General features: G+C 44.6%; 1 protein-coding gene across 1 annotated transcript in view; it reads right to left on the bottom strand.

The window, feature by feature from the left end:
* The window catches only part of BPIFC (BPI fold containing family C), a gene marked incomplete at both ends in the record, with an annotated part of 42,224 nt that extends 31,479 nt beyond the window's left edge, over positions 1 to 10,745 (bottom strand). The window contains 4 exons of the mRNA XM_080935389.1: positions 111 to 266; positions 2,658 to 2,786; positions 6,143 to 6,263; positions 10,622 to 10,745. Coding sequence (XP_080791515.1) covers positions 111 to 266; positions 2,658 to 2,786; positions 6,143 to 6,263; positions 10,622 to 10,745 — 530 coding nt within the window. The remainder of the gene's footprint in view (positions 1 to 110; positions 267 to 2,657; positions 2,787 to 6,142; positions 6,264 to 10,621) is intronic.
* Between the last annotated feature and the right edge of the window lie 8,764 nt (positions 10,746 to 19,509).

Below are 19,509 nucleotides of genomic sequence, written 5' to 3' on the forward strand. Positions count from 1 at the left end.
GAAACAGGAGCTTATCAGAGACCAGCAGACAGCGGTGGGAGACTTCTCTGAGTGGCAGCCGGAAGCTCCAGCTCAGGGCTAGTCCCCTCCACTATGTTGCTGTCACTCACCTGAGGGCTCCAGAAAATGAGACTCGGGCATGGCTCACTTGCACATGGCAGTCTTGGAGTTCCAGGGCTGGGTGACCAAAGTCATTACGGGTGATGACTACGATGCCCGTAAAGTAGATTCCAGAGAGAAACAGATCGGCAGCTCCTGAGTCTTGGCTGTTTGGAGAGAATGGGAAAGGTTACCCAAGTCTGCGATGTACGTGGAGATGGGTCTGCTGTGCTCTTTACTGTCACGCTCCTATCAGGGTCCCTAAAGCCAGCAACAGACTCAGGAGCACCGTGTGTGCCGAGTGCATGCTTACTGAATAAGCCAGGTGGGAAACGGACAGCCAGGGAACGCAGTGCTCTGGTGCTGCTGAGGCTAAGACAGGACGGAGCACCATTTACATACAGTATTCGTTTTGAGAGGGAAAACCAGCAGTAAACACCTTACTTAGGAGGGGGTGTACATGGGTAAGGGATGCTTAACATGTGGGGAGTCCTTGAGGCTGGGGATCATGTGTTACTCAAGACTTTGCATAGGACCCTGCTAAACCATCAAAGAAGTGAGGAAGTATATGAATCTGTGTTGTTAATGGGGGAATATGCTATTTATCTGGAAACTATTAGACTGAAAAATGATATACAGGCACTCAACTGTAGGTCATGGAGTACCCTACTGAATGGTTGAATGTGTTATTTTGAGGTGCCAATCAAGACAGACCAAACTTCTTTTATACTGGGTCAAAGACTTGTCTATAGAAGTTGGCTTGTAGGTATACTTTGAGTTCAATCTCCCCCCCCACACACACAGACACACACACACACACACACACACACACACACACACTCAGGTGTCTAAGAAGGCCAGAAGAGGGCACAAGAACCCCCTGAAACAAGCGTTGTGAACCATACAATGTGGGTGCTGGGGACTGAACTCAGGTCCTCTTAGCCATTGAGCCATCTCTCCAGTCTAACAGCTCTTCTCTTTCTGTTACTCTAACTTCCTTTCCTCCTCCTCCTTCTTTTTCTCTCAGACATGATCTCACTCTGGAACTCAGTATGAAGCTGGAGCTGTCAGCAGTCTTTTCGCCTCAGCCTCTCAAGTGCTTGGGTTAAAGGTGTTGAGGCACCATGGCCAGCTTCAATGTGTTCTCTTCTATTCCAGGGCACAGGGATCTTTGGGTTGGAGAAGGGTGCAGCTCAAGCTAACTACTACCCTCCAACCTCCATGTGAGACAGGAAGTTCCATTCCCACCATTTGATCCTGCAGATGGGGAAATGCTCTAAACATCGGGTGCAGGTCAGTGGACCGATAATATGGAATCTATAGGAGTTTTTCCTCCCAGTTGGTTTCTAGTTCTTGGGATTTTTTTTTTTCTGATATGGATGCAGATTTTATATTTCCTTTCTCATGAACACAATACTTGCCACTCAATACTTCTACTCTTGATGATAAATACCAAGAAGCCCTTAGATATATGTTCTTGACACAAATAAAGAAGGTTCAGAGCAATTTGGTTTATAATATGAAAAGTCAACATGAATAAGTGGTAAGAAGCAAACATTTTATGTAAACTACAGGGGAATCTCATAAATAAACCATTGCCCGGTGTAATGTGACTCTGCTTGGAAATGTAAAAGGATGAAGCAAACCTCAATAAACGGACGTTTCCCTAACGATGTGCAGAGAAAAGAAACAGTTACAAATGATAGCATCAAGTTTGATGCACTTTGCACACATTTCCAGAACATAAAAGTATTGTCTTAGAATGGATATTGTGGATGGGACTCATCAGAAGCAAGGGGATTACATAAAATAAATGTCAGTGTAGTAGTTATTTATGGATGAGAGGCAACAATAATTCATATTGGAAAACAGACGACAAAGTGTTTATATCGATTCATTTTATTTATTTTGAGATGGACTCTCACTGTGTCTGTCCTCACTGGCCATGCTCACTTTGTAGATCAGGGTGGCCTTGAACACACAGATGTCCCTGGCTCTGCCTCTGGGACTAAAGGCATGCACCACCGTGCCCTGAGATTTTTTAATGCTCAGTTGCTCTACTTCTAGGAGAGGGTGCCTGTCCTCAACCTCCCTCTCCTCCATCTCCTTCTCCTCCACCCCCTCTCCTCCACCCCCCTCTCCTCCACCTCCTTCTCCTCCACCTCCCTCTCCTCCACCCCCCTCTCCTCCACCTCCCTCTCCTCCACCCCCCTCTCCTCCACCTCCCTCTCCTCCACCCCCCTCTCCTCCACCCCCCTCTCCTCCACCTCCCTCTCCTCCACCCCCCTCTCCTCCACCCCCCTCTCCTCCACCCCCCTCTCCTCCACCCCCCTCTCCTCCACCTCCCTCTCCTCCACCCCCCTCTCCTCCACCTCCCTCTCCTCCACCCCCCTCTCCTCCACCTCCCTTCAAAGCAGGGATTTCCTGAGCCAGCACTCACTCGCCTGACAATGCTCTTGAGAAAGTAAGGTACACAGAGAAAGAAGCTTACATAGAAAGCAGCAGCGAATTATCTCCATTTCCCCCTTAACAGTAGTGGATGTCAGTAAAATACTCACAAAAGTGGAGCCTTAACTTCCCAGTTGGTGCTGATGTTGGCAGTGCCGTGGTTGCTCAGTGCTCTGATTCCTACCCCAGGTACGAAGGCCAGTGAGGTGTTTGGGAATGAAAAGGTATTGATTTTTATGCTGTGAAACAAGAGACAGGAAAGTGAGGCCAACGCTTCTGGACATCGATAAGGCGAGCAAATTTGGCAAGGCTGGAGCTGCTCTGAGAATGCAAATTCCTACAGAGGTAGAGCTCTCCCAGCTTTCGGGTGGGGGATCTGTCTGCCTACAGTCTCAGGAGTCCTCTTAGCAAGAAGCCCCTGAGTCTAATTGAGGGAGGAAGTAATCAAGTTTAGAACAAAATTTGTAAATAATCAAATAATCTATTTTTAGTGTGTGTGTGTGTGTGTGTGTGTGTGTGTGTGTGTATTTTATGCATGCATAAGTGTGTGCATACTGAAGCCAGAGGCAGACTCAGGTATTCTGTCCCATCAAGCTCCATCTTCTTCCCATCTTCTCAAATCTGGACTGGAACATACACATGTACCAGAATCCTACAGGGATACGGGAGGGCCAAACAGCTATGATTTAAAGTGGTTACCAAGAGGCTGGGCAGTTGGAGATCACCCAAATCGCAATAATTTGTCATTGTGCATGTAGTTTCTCTCTTCATGGATGACAAGCAAAACCACTGTCTGACAGGTTCCTGGGATGACCTGTTTGACAGCTCAGGGAATCTCGCAGGAAATCAGCCCTACTCAGCAACCGGGCTAGGGAAAGTGCCACATAGGGGCACCTTGAAAGGGAAGGAGAAAGGCTTACTTCCTTGTCCCAGTGAGTGGAAGTCAAGGCTACCGCTGACACATGTGCCAAATGCCTGCCAGTGTAAATGACAGTCCCCTGAAGAAACCAGCTGCTTCAACAAAATAACAGATGTCATCCTCTTTAAGAAGAGGTGAAACTGGTATTTAAAAAAGAAAGAAAGAAAACCACAATGGCAGTGTTGTACCTGTTTTTGATTTTAAGGAACTGCAAAGCGCTAGGGAGACCCCTCAGTGGGCAACAGTACTTGCTACAAAAGCATGAAGGTCTGATTCAAATCTCAAGCACCCATACAAAAAGCAGACTAGACTTGGTGGAGCTGTATCCCATGGCCTGTGGGCCTTCATTGGCCACCACCCTTCTTGCAAGTCTCTTGCCTTCTGTATCCCCCACTACATGCACAATGACAAATTATTGTGATTTGGGTGATCTCCAACTGCCCGGCCTCTTGGTAACCACTTTACATCACAGCTGTTTGGTCCTCCCAGTATTTCTGTAGGATTCTGGTACATGTGTAAGTTCCAGTTCAGATATGAGAAGATAAGAAAGGCCTATGAAGTCCATTGTAAGTGGTAGAACCAGGTTTGGAACCCTCTGCAATCTGACTTCAGACTCCTCCTCATCACTGGGTCATGCCACTACATGTTATACAGTGAACACTTGACCTGGGTCAAGGTTTGTACCAGTTGCACAACCTCAAGCAAGGTGCTTACCTTCTTTCAGTCAATGGTTCACAAAGAAGTGCCCCTCACAGGGAGGATGAAAAGACAACATTGAAACGAGTTCACCCACGCCTAGGTGCTGCACAGGAGAAAGGCTATTCTGACCTGAGACTATAAAGTCTAAACATACTTTTGTCAGCTGATAAATGAGGCTGCTGTTTCCTTTCCTACTCATGGTCTCCTGCCTGTCCTCTACCACATACTCCAGTCCCACTGTGAGGAGAGAATGGCAGAGATTCATTTATTGTGCTTTAGAAATATGTTCAGTTGACACATAAGGTTATCTCATTCTCCCCTTTTCTCTCTGTCTCCATCTCTCTCTCATTTTTTTTCTCTTTCTCCCATTCTGTCTCTGTCTCTCTGTCTGTTTGTCTCTCTGTCTGTTTGTCTCTCTAACTGAAATGGATTTGATACAGCCCTGGCTGTCCTGAAACTCACTATGTAGACCAGGATGGCCTTGAACACAGAGATAGGCCTGCCTCTGCCTCCTAAGGCTAGGATTAAAGATTTGAGCTAATCCATTCATTATAACTTCTACAGAATACTCCAAAATCCTTCTCTAAGCTGTTTATGTCATATAAACAGTGCTATAGGGAACATACCTATTCCTTGTGGACAAAACTTTCCCAGGGAGGATGCTGAGAAGTGAAATTACTGGGCATATATACATGCAGAGTGGGAAGAGCCACCCTCTGTGTGTATTGATGTGTGTTCTTCCAGACAGTTGTCTATGCTGAACTTGTCTACACATTTATTTGTTGGTCTTTTGTGTATTCCCTTTTAGCCCTTCAATTTGACCCATAGCTAAGGATGATCTTGAACACCGGATCTTCCTGCCTTTACCTCCCAAGTACAGGTGTGCGCTACAAAACCTGGCTTATGTAGTATTGGAATTATTAGCATGCACCAATATGGTTGAGTAACAGTCAGCTTTTTAGTTAAAATTAACTAAATCAAAATGTAGTTTCTCTGTTACACAACTTTCAAACTCCCAGTAATCATGAATGATCACTGTCTATTGTTTGGACAGTACAGGCTTAAAATTATACAGATATACCTACACATGCCAGCAACGAATTTCTTCTCAATTTCTCCTCATCTCTCTTACCGCTTATTATGTAACTCGCTGAACTTTTCTGCAGTGTCATTGTCATCATAGTTAAATGGTTATCCTTAAAGTTATATATGTGATGCCCATCTCTTCCACAGAACATCATGGGCAAGGACTTACAGCTACACTCACTATAACGTCCGTTGTGTCTAGAACAAAGCCCTTTGTGAGGTAGCTGGTCAAGAAACACCGTTGAGCAACTGGCTTACTGCAGGTGAGGGAATTTGCAAGGAAATTTCCTCGTACCATCTCTTTTGCAACAAGGATATACCTTGTGATTTTATAGAGGGTTGTTGCTGACATCAGGGGGGATCATTGCTGAAGGTGTCAGAGCAAACAGCACCTGAACAAGCACTGTGGCAAAGGGTAAATTACAATGCTAGATACCTACATAGAAAAGCTGCTCTCGCCTCGCTTCTTTTAAGATTGATTTCAAGTTTGTAAACACATCATCCCCTTCCTTTGAAATCTTATTGGATCCCTGTTGCCATTAGAATACCCATTTCCCCTTCCCTAAACATCCCTGGACATGTGACTAAGTTGTATAGATGGGATGTGCTTAGCTTAGAGCCTCGGACAAAGCTTCAAAAAAGAAAATTAACATGGCTGAGGTTAAATTTAACTGAGTTTTTAAGAGACATTTTTCCCTTTTCGCTAAATGAACTATACATCAGATGGTTGGAACTCTATTAGCTATATCGAGCTATGAGGCAAACTTGGGAATAGAAGTCAGAACTCAGATGAAACAGAAAAGAAAAGGATAAACAAGCTAGGACTGCCTCAGATTTCTCCACTGGTTTTGAGCTGTTTGCAGTATAAGTCAGTATGCTCCACTCTCTTACTTTGAAAAGTTGTACTTCACATAGTCAATCTTCAGAAATTTAAGAGACTCAGAGCCATTTAAATCTGGGATGACGATTTCCTTTGCCAATTGCTCCATTATCTTCATCCCAACTTGAAGACCTGCGAAGAATGCAGAAGTGTTTGTTGACCATAAGGAAGACGGCGCCGACGCAGTATCTTTAACCCTACAGACACGGCATTGAGAAAGACCCGATGCTGGAGAAGAAAGGGGTGTTGTATTCCTGGCTTCACATATGGAAACTCTAGCCTTAAGAGAGGTGCAGGAGCTTGTCTGAGGCCACAGGGCTACCCTGAGAAGTTTTCGTTGCGTGCCCAAGCTTGTGACAGAAACAATGAAAGGTGTCCTCAAAGGACGCTATAGTCCCTGCCAGGTACAACTTGTAGATATGAACACTGTTAAGTTTTGCCTCAGAAAGTATGGGTTCTGGGGAGCTAGGAGCCACTTCGGAGTAATTTGGCCCAGATTCTGGGTTATGGACAATTTAAATTTCATAGTTATTTTTCCTCTTCCTCCTCCTCCTCCTCCTCCTCCTCCTCTTCTTTTCAGATTCTTTGAACTCAGATGCTTTGGCAAAAGGTACATGAAGCTCAGGGGACACTGAAATCCCAGTAAAAGGCAGTAAGCAGGTTGCGTGGTTACAGGGTTTCATTTTTCAGTGGAAGCGAAGCTCGAATTCTCCACAGGCCCACCTGACTCAGAAGAAGTGACTAATCACTGCTTCTGTTCCGTTTACTAAGTCCTCTGCATGGAAGCATTCCAGAACACTTTGCTCTGAGCATGTGGGCTGAAAAGAACCCAATAAAAGTACCTCCAGGGTGGCTAAATGACTCAGCAGGGAGAGAGGCTGACTGTCAAACCCGTTGATCTGAGTTTGACCCCCAGAATCCACACAGTAGAACAGACTACTACACGTTGTCCTCTGACCTCCTCATGTGCACCATGGCACATGTATGCGAATGCACACACACACACACACACACACACACACACACTAAATTATAGATGTTATTTTAAAAGGTAATGTTTGTTAACCTCACCTTTCTCCCTTTAGGCTCCTCCCAGTTGATCTACCCTCCCTGGACTGGAGGGAGAGATAGCATCCTGTAAGTTGCCATGGATACCATTGTAATATGGGGATGTAAAGACAGTATAAAGGAGGTAAAGGTAAAACCCACAGGTAGTATTGAAGAGCTCAGGCTTGAACCCAGCACTGCCATGCACTTGTGACATACACCAAGCTTGTGTGACTTGGCCCTCCGTGTCACTCACTTTTCTCATCTGTGACATGGGAATGATGGTGCCCAGGAAAGGATCTACTCACTAATATTTATTAGGCGTCTTGTTCTCAGTGCTTCGCGCATGTGAACTCACTCATCTCCAGATACAGCTGAGAGGTGGGCATGCTATCCTTAGGTCCGCTTTGATAAGCAGCCTGGAGATACGCCTAACAATTCAGCTTATATATGGGAGAAGAGTTTTTTGCTTTGTTTTGTTTTCATTGGACAGAAAAGTGAACTGCGGGTGGGAAGTGTTGTATTCCTAATTGGTTCTTGTTTATGTCAATAAAAAGGTAGACGCCAATTACTGGGTGAAAGGGAAAAGGTGGGACTTCCGGGTCCAGGAGGAAGAGAAGAAAATTTGGGCCAGGCTTTGGAACAAGGAGGGAGCTGTGGTCATGTAGGTCTTAGGGTACCTAGGGTTTGTAGTCTCCACCACGAGCAGAGGCCGAGGAGGCTGGAGGCAGCTGGCTGATAAAATTAGGGCAGGAAATTCTTCGTCTAGCCATCGAGATACCTGGCTAGTTTTAAAATAATAAAACTGTCCATTATTTTCCATCCTCAAAGCTAAGGTGGGCAGGAGGAGAAAGAGGGAAGCCGGGGATGTTGTTGGCAGATTTGCAAAGCTTGCCAGAAGGAATGGGCAGATTGGAAGTAAGGCTGGCCCCCGGAAGGAGGTAGTATGGCTGGTGGGAGTGTGATCTCAGAGTTAAGACGAGAGCGCGGCCCGGGTAAAGGAGCAGGCCTGGCTCTTAAAATTGCATGCAACAGAACACTGCAAACTGTGTTACGTAAAAATATGGAGGCGTACCATTGCTATGGTTAATAATGATAATAGTTAATTTGTGTGGAGGGCCTGTATGTGTCAAGACTGTCCACACTCAATATGGGTTCTTTCCTTCAAGTCTCAAATCAATTCAGTGGTAAGACATTGCTCCAAGTCCACATGAGCCTAGGCTCAGCGTGAGTCACTGACGTGCCCATGATCCCATAGCCAGTGAATGTCATCAGGTGGGGCTTCGAGGCACGAGGAACAAAACTCTGAGCATATGTTGTTGAGTGAGACCTGTTTGGAAATATTTCCCCATGTTTGGTTGGGGAGGTCACTAAGCTCTCCAAAACCATACTGACTCTTGTCACTGCTTGTAAATGTTCACAGAATTAGATATCGAGACCTTATTGCTGCAGACACTAAATGCGTTGATCAAGACACACAGAAACCACAGGAGAACTTGTCTGGAAGCTCCCTCCCTGTTGGCTAATCTCATAGTGCCAGAAGGTGCCTCACTGATTGCTGGGGTGAGTTTCCAACAGGTTTCTCAACTGTGAACCCAGTGTAAAACAATACCAGTCAGGCAGGTGAGCCTACTGGGACGTTAGTGCAAGTCTGCTATGGGGTAGCCAACCACTTTCTGATTCGACTTGCTAGCTGGTCCACAGGGGGTAGTTTGTATGTCATACTGTAAATCTGATCAGAAGCCCATGGCTGGGAAGGACATAGGCCCTAGTGGGAAAGTTGTTTTGTTAAATGAACGTGTCATGCCTATAAAATGGCCTCCTAAATAACTATGTATATTCACATTACTGCTGCTGCCAGAAGACCTTTTTTTGAAAGTGGTAAATAGTGGCTTCAGACTCATAACTCGTTAAAGCACTGAGAATAAGAGACTGGGATATCTCTGCAGCCTGCTTCCGGAACATCACAAAAGAAGGGGAAGAATCTAAGAGCTAGGGGAAGAACCAGGAAGAAGCGCGGAGCTCCGATTTCTGGACGTGGAGTAGCTTTTATAGTCTTGAATTCAGGGCAGCTGTGATTAACTACACCAGATATGCACTGATTGGGCCTATTGACACACTGTTTTGGAAGTGGGAGGGCTCAGAGGGCTCCACCCTCCCCTGAGGATTTATACATAATGGTTGAATGGGACACACATTCTTATCTGTGGTGTTGTCACTGATAAGGTACCCGTGCTTCTGCGCCAACCCTAATTGGGACAGGAAGGCACCCACGCATGAAGGCACGCATGCACGGGGACTGTGTAGGAAAAGGAAGGAAATTAGTGAAATTGAATAGGCAGGAAGGGAGGGTATCTAAGGTGTGAATACCATCAAAATACATTACATACATGTATGAAAATGTCACAATGAAACATATGATTTTATATTAATTACATATAGTTGACATAGGCTAATAAAACATTTTTTAAAAGGTATGTCCAGCAGCTAGAGATATGGATAAGTTGGTAGAGTGCTTGCTTTGTATGTATGAGGCCCTGGGCTCCAATCCTAGTATTCAAAAACTAAAATAAATGTATACAAAAAAGAGAAAAATATTTCTTCAACATTCATGTGGTCGAGGCGTGGCCCTGGATTATTTATTATGAGGGCTTTAACTCCATCGGAGGGTTAACTCATTGATGGATTCATAACTTAAAGGGTTGTTGGGAAATGGAGGGAATTTAAGGAAGTAGGTCAGAGGAAGCAAGTCATTGAGGAAATGTCCTTGAGGAAATGCATTGCTTGGAGTCTGCTTCAACCATCATGATGACCAAATTTTCTCTACCTGCACAAGCCCTGCCGGATGTGGGCCTCGTCACAGGCCTAGAGTGACCAATAGAATTGCCTGTTAAGCAACATGGCCATGGGCTGTAACGTCTGGAATTGTGGGACAAAGCATCTCTCTCTTTTAAAAGCTGTTTTATTCAGGTGTTCTGTCACAGAGACGGAAACCCAACTAAAGCTGGACAGAGTTTATACTTAGCCCTCTGCTGGCATGAGACTCCTGACATCGCAGAGTCTCTTTCTGTGAAATGACACCAGCTTCTTCATAGGGCTCTCACTGGAATAGTCTACCCAAGGCCATAGAAGCACATTCTCCGCCTGGCATTGTCGACGCTGAAGGCATTCCGACCACAGTGCCTTCGCATCTCCATGGTTCCATCCTGCCTCTCCAGAGGTGAACTCACTTGTTTCTCCTGCTACTTACGACCTAGGAGCCAACTGCTCATCACCACTTTTGCAGATGAGCAAACCTGCTTCCCTGAGGCTGGGCATTGAGGCAAAGGGCAGAACTGACCCCCACACCCAGGCAGGTAGACCTCAGATCTGTGACCTGCTATGACTCACAAGGTGGAAAGACCACTCTAAGACAAGATCCCTTTTTCTGACATCGGACTCACCGTAGTCTAGTGCACGCTGGGTGATCCTCGCCTTGATTCCAGGGTAAGCAGTCTGGGAGGAGGCGATGTAGAGACTCCACAGGACGAAGCATGCCCACAGGACTGGAGCCTGCTTTGGTCGCATCTGCAGTGAATCAACATTTAGAGTTCCTTTAAGTATTTTTACTTCATCATCCGTCACTTCCACCCACTGTTTTAGGCTCTCTTATTTTTGTTGCTAACTTCTCTAGGTTCACCTATCCATCTATGCCTTTTCCCATTTGCTGACCCCCCCGTGCGTCTATTCAGCCGTCATGTATAGCAAAATGCACTGTAGATGTAGAGATGACCTGCATATGACCCCTCATCTTTGTTTTCCATGGGCTAGGGAGTGAACTGAATGTGTATATGAACACACACACACACACACACACACACACACACACACACTTAGAACACAATGCAGTAAAATACCTTTAATGGGGCTATAACCCGAGAAGGATTCTGGTGGGGTGATATGCATAACAAATACATTTTAGAACATATAAGTCAGTCATGTAGCCTTATGGCCACAAAACAAACTTTCATCAGCTTAAGGATCTCTGGTAGCTCTCCTTTGTCTACAGGACCTGATGTAAGCTCTTAGCACAGCAGTCAAGCTCTCTTTTAGGCCAGGCATGGTGGTGCACACCTGTAATCTCAGCTTTTAGGAGGCCGACACATGAAGGTCAGGAGTTCAAGGCCAGCCTTGGCTCTTTAGCAAGTTCTTGAGAGTATTCCAAATGGGCCAGTCAGAACCATCCACTTGCTACTCAGTGGTTACTGGTCCTTGAGCACTGTGGGCCTTCTGTTTAACTCTCCCCATGTGAACATGTGTGTGTGTGTGTGCATGTGTGTATGTGTGTGTGTGTGCTTGTGTGTGTGTGTGTGTATGTGTGTGTGTGTGCTTGTGTGTGTATGTGTGTGTGTGCTTGTGTGTGTGTATGTGTGTGCGTGCATGTGTGTATGTGTGTGTGTGCTTGTGTGTGTGTGTGTATGTGTGTGTGTGTGCTTGTGTGTGTATGTGTGTGTGTGTGTGCTTGTGTGTGTGTGTGCTTGTGTGTGTGTGTGTGTGTGTGTGTGTGTGTGTGTGTGCTTGTGTGTGTATGTGTGTGTGTGTGCTTGTGTGTGTATGTGTGTGTGTGTGTGTGTGTGTGTGCAGCTCCTCCATTCTAGTTCCTGTACTGTGGTCACCGCTCTGTAGTCTCCTGGGTGAAATCATTGTCCTGGGTCAGCTTCAGTATCCTCTCTTGGCCGTTTAATGCAGGCATGGTTCATTACATACCCCCCTCACACTCGCATAATGAATGTGTCTTAGGCAGAGCTTTATTGCTGTGAGAAAACCCCCTCAAACAGCTCTCTGTTCCCCCAAACCCACTCACAGGGCTGCAACAGAACACCACCTGCAGTCCCCCTTCTCCCTGTTCATATCTCTTGTGGATCCCACAGACTATGACCCCCCCTTTTGCTCTCGCCCCTCTCCATTGCCGTGTCCCAGATCCCAACTCACGCAGACACCTTTTCTCAACCAAGGGCCACTTGAGATTGAGGGGATACAAACTGGAAAGGAAGAAGTCAAAGCATCACTGTTTGAAGATCATATGGTAATATACTTAAGTGATCCTAAAAGTCCAACCAGTGGACTCCTACCATCGATAAACGCTTTCAAGCAAAGTAGCTGGATACAGGACTAATTTTTTAAAAAAGTAGCTCTTCTATATATAGACGGCAAACAGACTGAGAAAGAAATTAGAGAAATAACACCCTTCACAATAGCCTCAAATAATAGAAAATGTCTTGAGCTAACCCTATCCATCAAGTGAAAGGCTTGTATACTAAAAATCTCAAGTTTTTTAAGAAGGTATCAGAAGATGGAAAGATTCCCACGCTCATGGGTGGCACAGTGACTGTTCTACCACAATCTACGGATCCAAAGTGATTCCCACAAAAACTCCAGCACAACTCTTTACAGGCCTTGAAATGACAATTCTCAACTTCATATGGAAAAACAAAACAAAACCCCAGAGTAGCTAAAACAATCCTGAACAATAAAGGAACTGCTGGAGAAATCATCATCCCTGATCAAGTTGTACTACAGAGCAGTAATAATAAAAACCACAAGGTATTGGTATAGAAAATACATTGATCAACAAAATTGAATTAAAGACTCAGACAAATCCATACACCTATGGACACCTGATTTTTTCTTTATAAAGAAGCTAGAAATACACACTGGGAAAAATGTCTGCCGTAGAAGAGTACAAGCAGACCTATATTATCACCCTGCACAAACTTAAGTCCAAGCAGATTGAAGACCTCGACATAAAACCAGACCCACTGAACCTGATAGAAAAGAACTGGGAAGTAGCTTTGGATGTATTGACACAGAGGACAACTTCCTGTCTGAACAGCAATAGCTTAGGTGCTAAGATTAGCAGTAAGCTCCTGTAAGATAAAGGACACCATCAAGAGGACAAAGTGGGAAAGGATCTTCACCAACCCCTCATTGAACAGTAATATCCAAAGCATATTTAAAAAAAAACCTCAAGAAACTAGTTATCAATGAACCAAATAAGCCAGTTTAAGGATGGGATACATCTCTAAGCCTAGAACTCCTCAACAGAGAAATATCTAGTGGCTGAGAAATACTAAAGGAAATGCTCAACATCCTTAGCCATCAGGGAAATGCAAATTAAAATTGCTTTGAGATTCCATCTTCCGCCTGGCAGGAGGGGTAAAACTATAACACAAATGACAAGCTGGTGAGGATGTAGAGCAAAGGGAACGCTCCTCCATTGCTGGTAGGAGTGCAAACTTGTACAACCACCACGGAAATCAATATGGTGGTTTCTCAGAAAGTTTGGAATCGCTCCACTTCAAAACTCAGCTTTACCAGTCCTGGGCCTATACCCAAAAGATGTCCCACTGTACCACAGGGACACTTGCTCAAACATGTTCATAGCAGCTTTATTCATGATAATCAGAAACTGGAAACAACCTAGATATTCCTCAACAGAAGAATGGATTAAAAAAATTCACGGTACATTTACACAATGAAGTACTTATTACTCAGCTGTTAAAAAATGACATCATGAAATTTGCTGGCAAAGGGATGGGGGAACTAGAAACATTTCATCTTGAGTGAGGTAACCCAGACCCAGAAAGCCAAATATGTTATGTATTCACTTATCAGTGTTTATTAGCTGTTAGGTTAATAGTAATCAAACTACAATCTACAGACCGAGAGAGTTAGGTAAGAAGGGGCTCTCGAGGGGAAGCATGGATATTCCCAGGAAAGGGAAATAGAATAGATTTTATGTGTGGCTGTGGGGATGGGAGCAGGAAGGATCAGGTCAGGGGAAGGAATGGAGGGAGAGAGTATGAGGAGAGAGGCTGGAATTGGAGGACATCCGGGGGGTGGGGGAGAGGCAGTGTGAAAACCAACTGTGGTGGGAACTTTCTGGAATCTCCATGAAGGTGATTCTAAAGAGGATTCCTTGCAACGGAGGATCCAGGGACTGAACTGGCCATCTCTTATAGCCAGGCAAGGCTTCCAGTGGTGGGACTGGCTTGCATTTGGTTGAGTTGTTGGCTGAGTAGGTCTCGTGGAGATCCCCAAATAACCCAGGTTGATGTGAGGGCAGAGGGTCACTCTGAAAACTGACATCAGGGTCACATTAAAAATGTGAGAAGGTACTGTGAAAACACCAGTCCAGCCACAAGACCTTCAACCTACAATCTGTCCTGCCTGCAAGATGTGCTAGGGCAACGGTGGTGCAGAATTTCCGGAACTGGCCAACTGAAGTCTAATTTAATTTGAGGCAGACACCATGAAAGGGAGCCCATGACTGACAGTGCTTGGGTAACCAAGAACCAGAGTCTGGATAGCCAAGAAGCGCGGGGTGGAACCAAATACAACTGGCAAAACCAAAACCAACCAGAACCAACCAGAACAATGAAATGATTCCTAATGATTTCTGCTATATTCTTAGACTGGCACCTTGTGCAGACGTCCTCAGAGAGGCTTCCTCCCGCAGCAGATGGGAGAGGGTGCAGAGACCCGCAGCAGGTTTTAGGTGGAGAGAAAGTCTAAATAGGAGGCCTCCATCTGGTCCCTCCCCTCAGAGCTCAGCAAAGCCCATGGAAGAGCAGAAAAGATTATAGAAGTCAGAGGGCATAGAGGACACCAGGAGAGCAAGACCCACAGAATCAACTGAAGCAGACCCTCTGCATATATGTTATGGCTGTTAGCTGGGTGTTTTTGTGGGACTCCTAACAAAGGGAGCCGACATGTCTCTGACTCTTGCCTGCTCTTGGGACTCTTTTCCTCCTGTTAGGTTGCCTTGTCTGATTGTGTTTGGTTGTTGTCTCCTGGATGCCTGCTCTTTTCTGAAGAGGAAACAGAGGGAGAGTGGATCTGGGAGAGAGGGCGGTGGGGGAGGCTGGGAGGAGCTGAGGGAGGGGAAATTGTGGTGGGATGTAGTGTTTGAGAGAATTTATTTTCGATAGAAACAAACAAGTAAACCACATTTCACCAAAAAAGGAAATCCACTCACCCCCCAAATGCACTGGAACATTCTCATAAAAATAACATAATTCATAGGAAGTATGCAAGTCTTTAAAATTTGTAGAGTGTAATTTCTTTCAGCTATTTTTTAATCTATATAATGAAATATACATGTTGATGTCGCACGAAAATAAGATTTGGGAATAGACCACTATGGTCTCCCTATCTCTCTCCGTCTTTTTCATATTGGATTAGAAATTCAAACTGATATTTAAAAACAATTAAAATGTTTTCCGCCTTGTTTTTAAGGGACAGTTGCCTACCTGAAAACACAAACAGACTGACAGACAGACAAAGGAATGCCATCAAAAGCAACCCAGGAAGGAAAGGGTTAATTTTACATCCAATTCTATAGCACAGCTCAAGGCCGAAGGAAGCTGGGGCAGGAACTCAAGCAGGGAAGTGAGCTGGAGGCAGGAGCTCATACAGAGGCCATGAAGAAGAGCCACTACTGGCTTGCCTTTCCTGCCTTGCTCAGTTTGGTGCCCTAGACACCCAGGACCACAGGGCTGGCAGTGACATCACTCACAGTGGCCTGGGCTCTTCCCTATCAATCATTAGGCAAGAGACTGCCTTACAGGTTTGCCTACAGGACAATTGGCTGGGGACATTTTCTCAGCTCCTCTCTTTTCAGATGACTCCAGATTGTGTCGAGATGACAAAACAGGAGCAACAAATCTAAACAAAAATTCCCCAACGCAACAGCAAAGCATTATGGGTTGGGGCACGTGACACATGCTGCTGTCTGCTAGAAGGCAGGTAGACAGACCTTTTGCTAGTCTCTGGTTCAAGCCAGTGCCACGCCACCGGGCAGTCTAGTTCTTCAACACCCGGAACAGCCCGTCTCTGTTCTTCACTGGTTTCCTCTGCTCATACAGACTTCCTTAGATGGACTCGTGCCCAGGGCTTTCACCTTCACCGGGTTGTCCAGCACCACCTCAGAGAGCCTTTCCTATCCACTCTATGGAAAGCAAGGCCCTCCGCTGATAATTCCTGTGATCTTTCTCAGAATTATTTTTCTGCAAAGCATGTATCATCTACCACATGGCTTCTTGAAAAATATCCCACTCAGAACCCTTCTTGCCCAAGAAATTTTTATTCTATTCTGGCTATGTGGGCTTATAAAATACCTATATAGGGCCAACATTTACTGATAATAAATCAAAAAACAAATTCATTTTAAAATAATAAAGGGAGGCTGAGCTTTTCCCTTGGGATCAGTCTTTATGGACACAAAACAGAGTTTAATATATATATATTACTATTTGTTAAGGACAAAAGGAAATTTGCCTACCATTGAGAGGAATGTGTTTATTTAATTTATATAAGGAATTAAATTATTGTATATTTGATGATGTTGAACATAGAACACCTTCAATAATTTTTTCAGAATAGATCAATATTTTGAATTAAAACTATACTACAGAGACTGTTACTTTGCATAAGTAATAAAAAGTATATTTAGAACCATTACAGAATTGTTAGAAATATATGTAATCCAAAATTCATTTCATGCTTTTTTTTATAGGATGAAAATCAGCAACAAAAATAAAACCTTCAAAAAATAAAACATTCTAAAATAATTATAACGTAAAAAACATTCTAATGCAACAAACTCCAAAGATATATTAATTTGATATTTACATGCTGAGGAATGATTCTAGAAAAGTATTAAACATTTGTTTTTTAATGGCCTACAAAATGGTTCAGCAGATAAAGAAGCTTGCTGCCAAGTATGATAACCTGAGTTTGATCTCTGGGACCCGCATGGTAGGAGAGAATTAACCTGTACAAGTTGTTTTCTGACTTCCACACATGTGATGTCTCTCGTGTGCCCCCATTCCAACACACACACACACACACACACACACACACACACACAGATAAATAAATGCCATAAAGAGTCTTTGTTTTCTGTAAATAGACCATTGTGTCTCTATGAGAGGATGAACCTTTGTATGCACAGTAAAAACGCTGATGTTCATACTGCAAGATAGTCTTCAGTGTGAGCTGCGGCATTTCAGCAGCAAATGTCGGTGCTGTATGGTGTGACATCCTGTGCAGTGAGCACGTCATGCGTTCAGAGCCATGGCTGCAGTGACATCACACAGTGGAACGCTGGTGTACATTCCCAGAAACACTTTAGGTTCATTATGAGTTTTGGAATTAATTTTTGGTGATTGTGTGTTTAGATAACTTTTCCTGTTAAATTTTTTTTTTTGTCCAGTTCCATCAGTTACGAGACTTCATATGGAGCTGTGTGATTCTTAGATTAAGAAGCTATAACCTAATCATTATTTAAATACTGGCTATTGGGTTTTCCCCCTTACTGGAAAATTTCCAGTGCCACAAGGAATGACTTCATTGTATCAGCACTTGGGACAGCAGCTTACACAGTAGGCAATGGGTAAACGTTGAGTGATGGATTGGACCAATGAATCATTGCTTCCTCGAGGCTATGAATTGAATCACATGTGCCTTAAAGGTTTCTGTGTAGCTCAGGACAGTCCTGAGACCTTAGTATGAGGTGCTCAAGGCTCTAAGTTGTGATTTCCTCTTTACTAAGGGAGTGCTTTATTTCTGTAGCTCCAGAGTCTAGTACAGTGCCTGGCTCAAAGTAGTCATGCAGGAGTGTCTTGATGAGACAAACACACTCTCCAAGGCAAAGAAACACAGTGAGCTCAGTTTCTGTCAGCCATGTTTGGAATGTGTAAGTAAGCAATTGTTTGTTCATTCAATTAATGTCGTCCTGTGGATTAATGCCAACGGATTTTTCTTGTCGCCTAGATGACAGATGTCAATAGCAATAGTGGTGGAGACTTATTTCAATGACAGCCAGATGATTAATACCCGCACAAGCCTTACTTCATTTTTGGGGTGTTTACAATTTGGATGAGCTGTCGCTGAATTCACAAAGGCAAAGTCACATGAATTTAAAACAAGTCATGAGAGGTGGTCAAGAGAGAAACATTTCTGAGAGTTCTGGGCTTGGTCAGAAGGAGGAGTGTGGCCAGATAAGCAGTAGGGGAGGCTTAGACCTTGGGGACATACCTGGTATAGAGAAACAGGTCACTGTAAGGGGACAGGGCGGGGCTTGGTTAACGCACATGAGAAGTTTGGTCCACAGAGTTTGTAGCCGTCGAGGTGAGACCATGGAGATGGAGATAAAGATGCAGACATGTGGATTCTGTAGAGTCGCTTTTAAAGGACAAAACAGTGTGCTTAGGGTAGGAAGGGCAAGCAAGGGTGTTGTTCCTCTTTCTTGGACCTCTGGGGTGAAATGGAAAAAGATGTCCCCTTGTTGAAGCAAAGAGGTGTCAGTGGAGAGAGCGTGTTAGCAAAGCATCGCACTGATGTGTGTGCTGGGGGTGGGGGGAGAGCGCCCTCACTTACCCTTTGAACTACTGGTTTTCTCTAGTGCATAGAACACCAATCTCACACAGTGGGCCTGTGCCCGGATTACTATTTTACTGGAGGGACCTGAGCATTAGAAAGTGTCTTGACTGGCCTGTGACAGTCTTTCTTCCGTCTATCTTTAGGTGTAAGCCCACGCAGACCTGCTGGCTTCTCTCACCTGGCCTCTCAGGAGCCTCCTCTGTGTATGTAATACCCAGCCAAGGTGAAGCCTCAAGCCCCTATAAGTGAACGATGTCCAGATAATAAATACCACGGCTCATAGACAGGTGGTGGTAGCGCATGCCTTTAATCCCAGCACTTGGGAAGCAGAGACAGGCGAATGGAATGTCTGAGTTAGAAGCCAGCCTGGCCTACAGAGCGAGTTCCAGGTCAGCCAGAGCTAAACAGAGAAACTCTGTCTCAAAAACAAACAAACAAACAAATAAGAAAACAAAACAAAACAAAAACCAATGCTCGTGTTTCTCTTTACCTAGGCTGCAGAAACCTTACGCCCCTTGGAAGTTCAGTTTAATATTTTTATTTGTGTATGTGTATGTGGTGTGTACGGATGTGAGTATGCAATGTCACACACGTGCGTGTGTGCATGTGCGTGTGTATGCACTTGAATGTGTAGGGCTGAAGCTGATGCCAGATGTACTCTTCAATTTCTCTCCATTGTGTTTATGTTCAGCTTGCCTGGACAGAGAATCCTGTCTCTCAAGTGGTGGGATTATAGGTAACCTCTTTGCCTGCCCAGCTCTTTTTTTCTTAATTTGTGTATATGTGTGTGTGTGTGTGTGTGTGTGTGTGTGTGTGTGTTTGTGTCGGTTAGAGAGCAAGTTATTGGAGTTGTGTATTCTGGGGATTGAACTCAAGTCCTTAGGTTTGTTGGCAAGTGTCTTTATCC

The sequence above is a fragment of the Micromys minutus genome (genome assembly GCF_963924665.1).
Source record: "Micromys minutus genome assembly, chromosome: 22".
Classification (NCBI taxonomy): domain Eukaryota; kingdom Metazoa; phylum Chordata; class Mammalia; order Rodentia; family Muridae; genus Micromys; species Micromys minutus.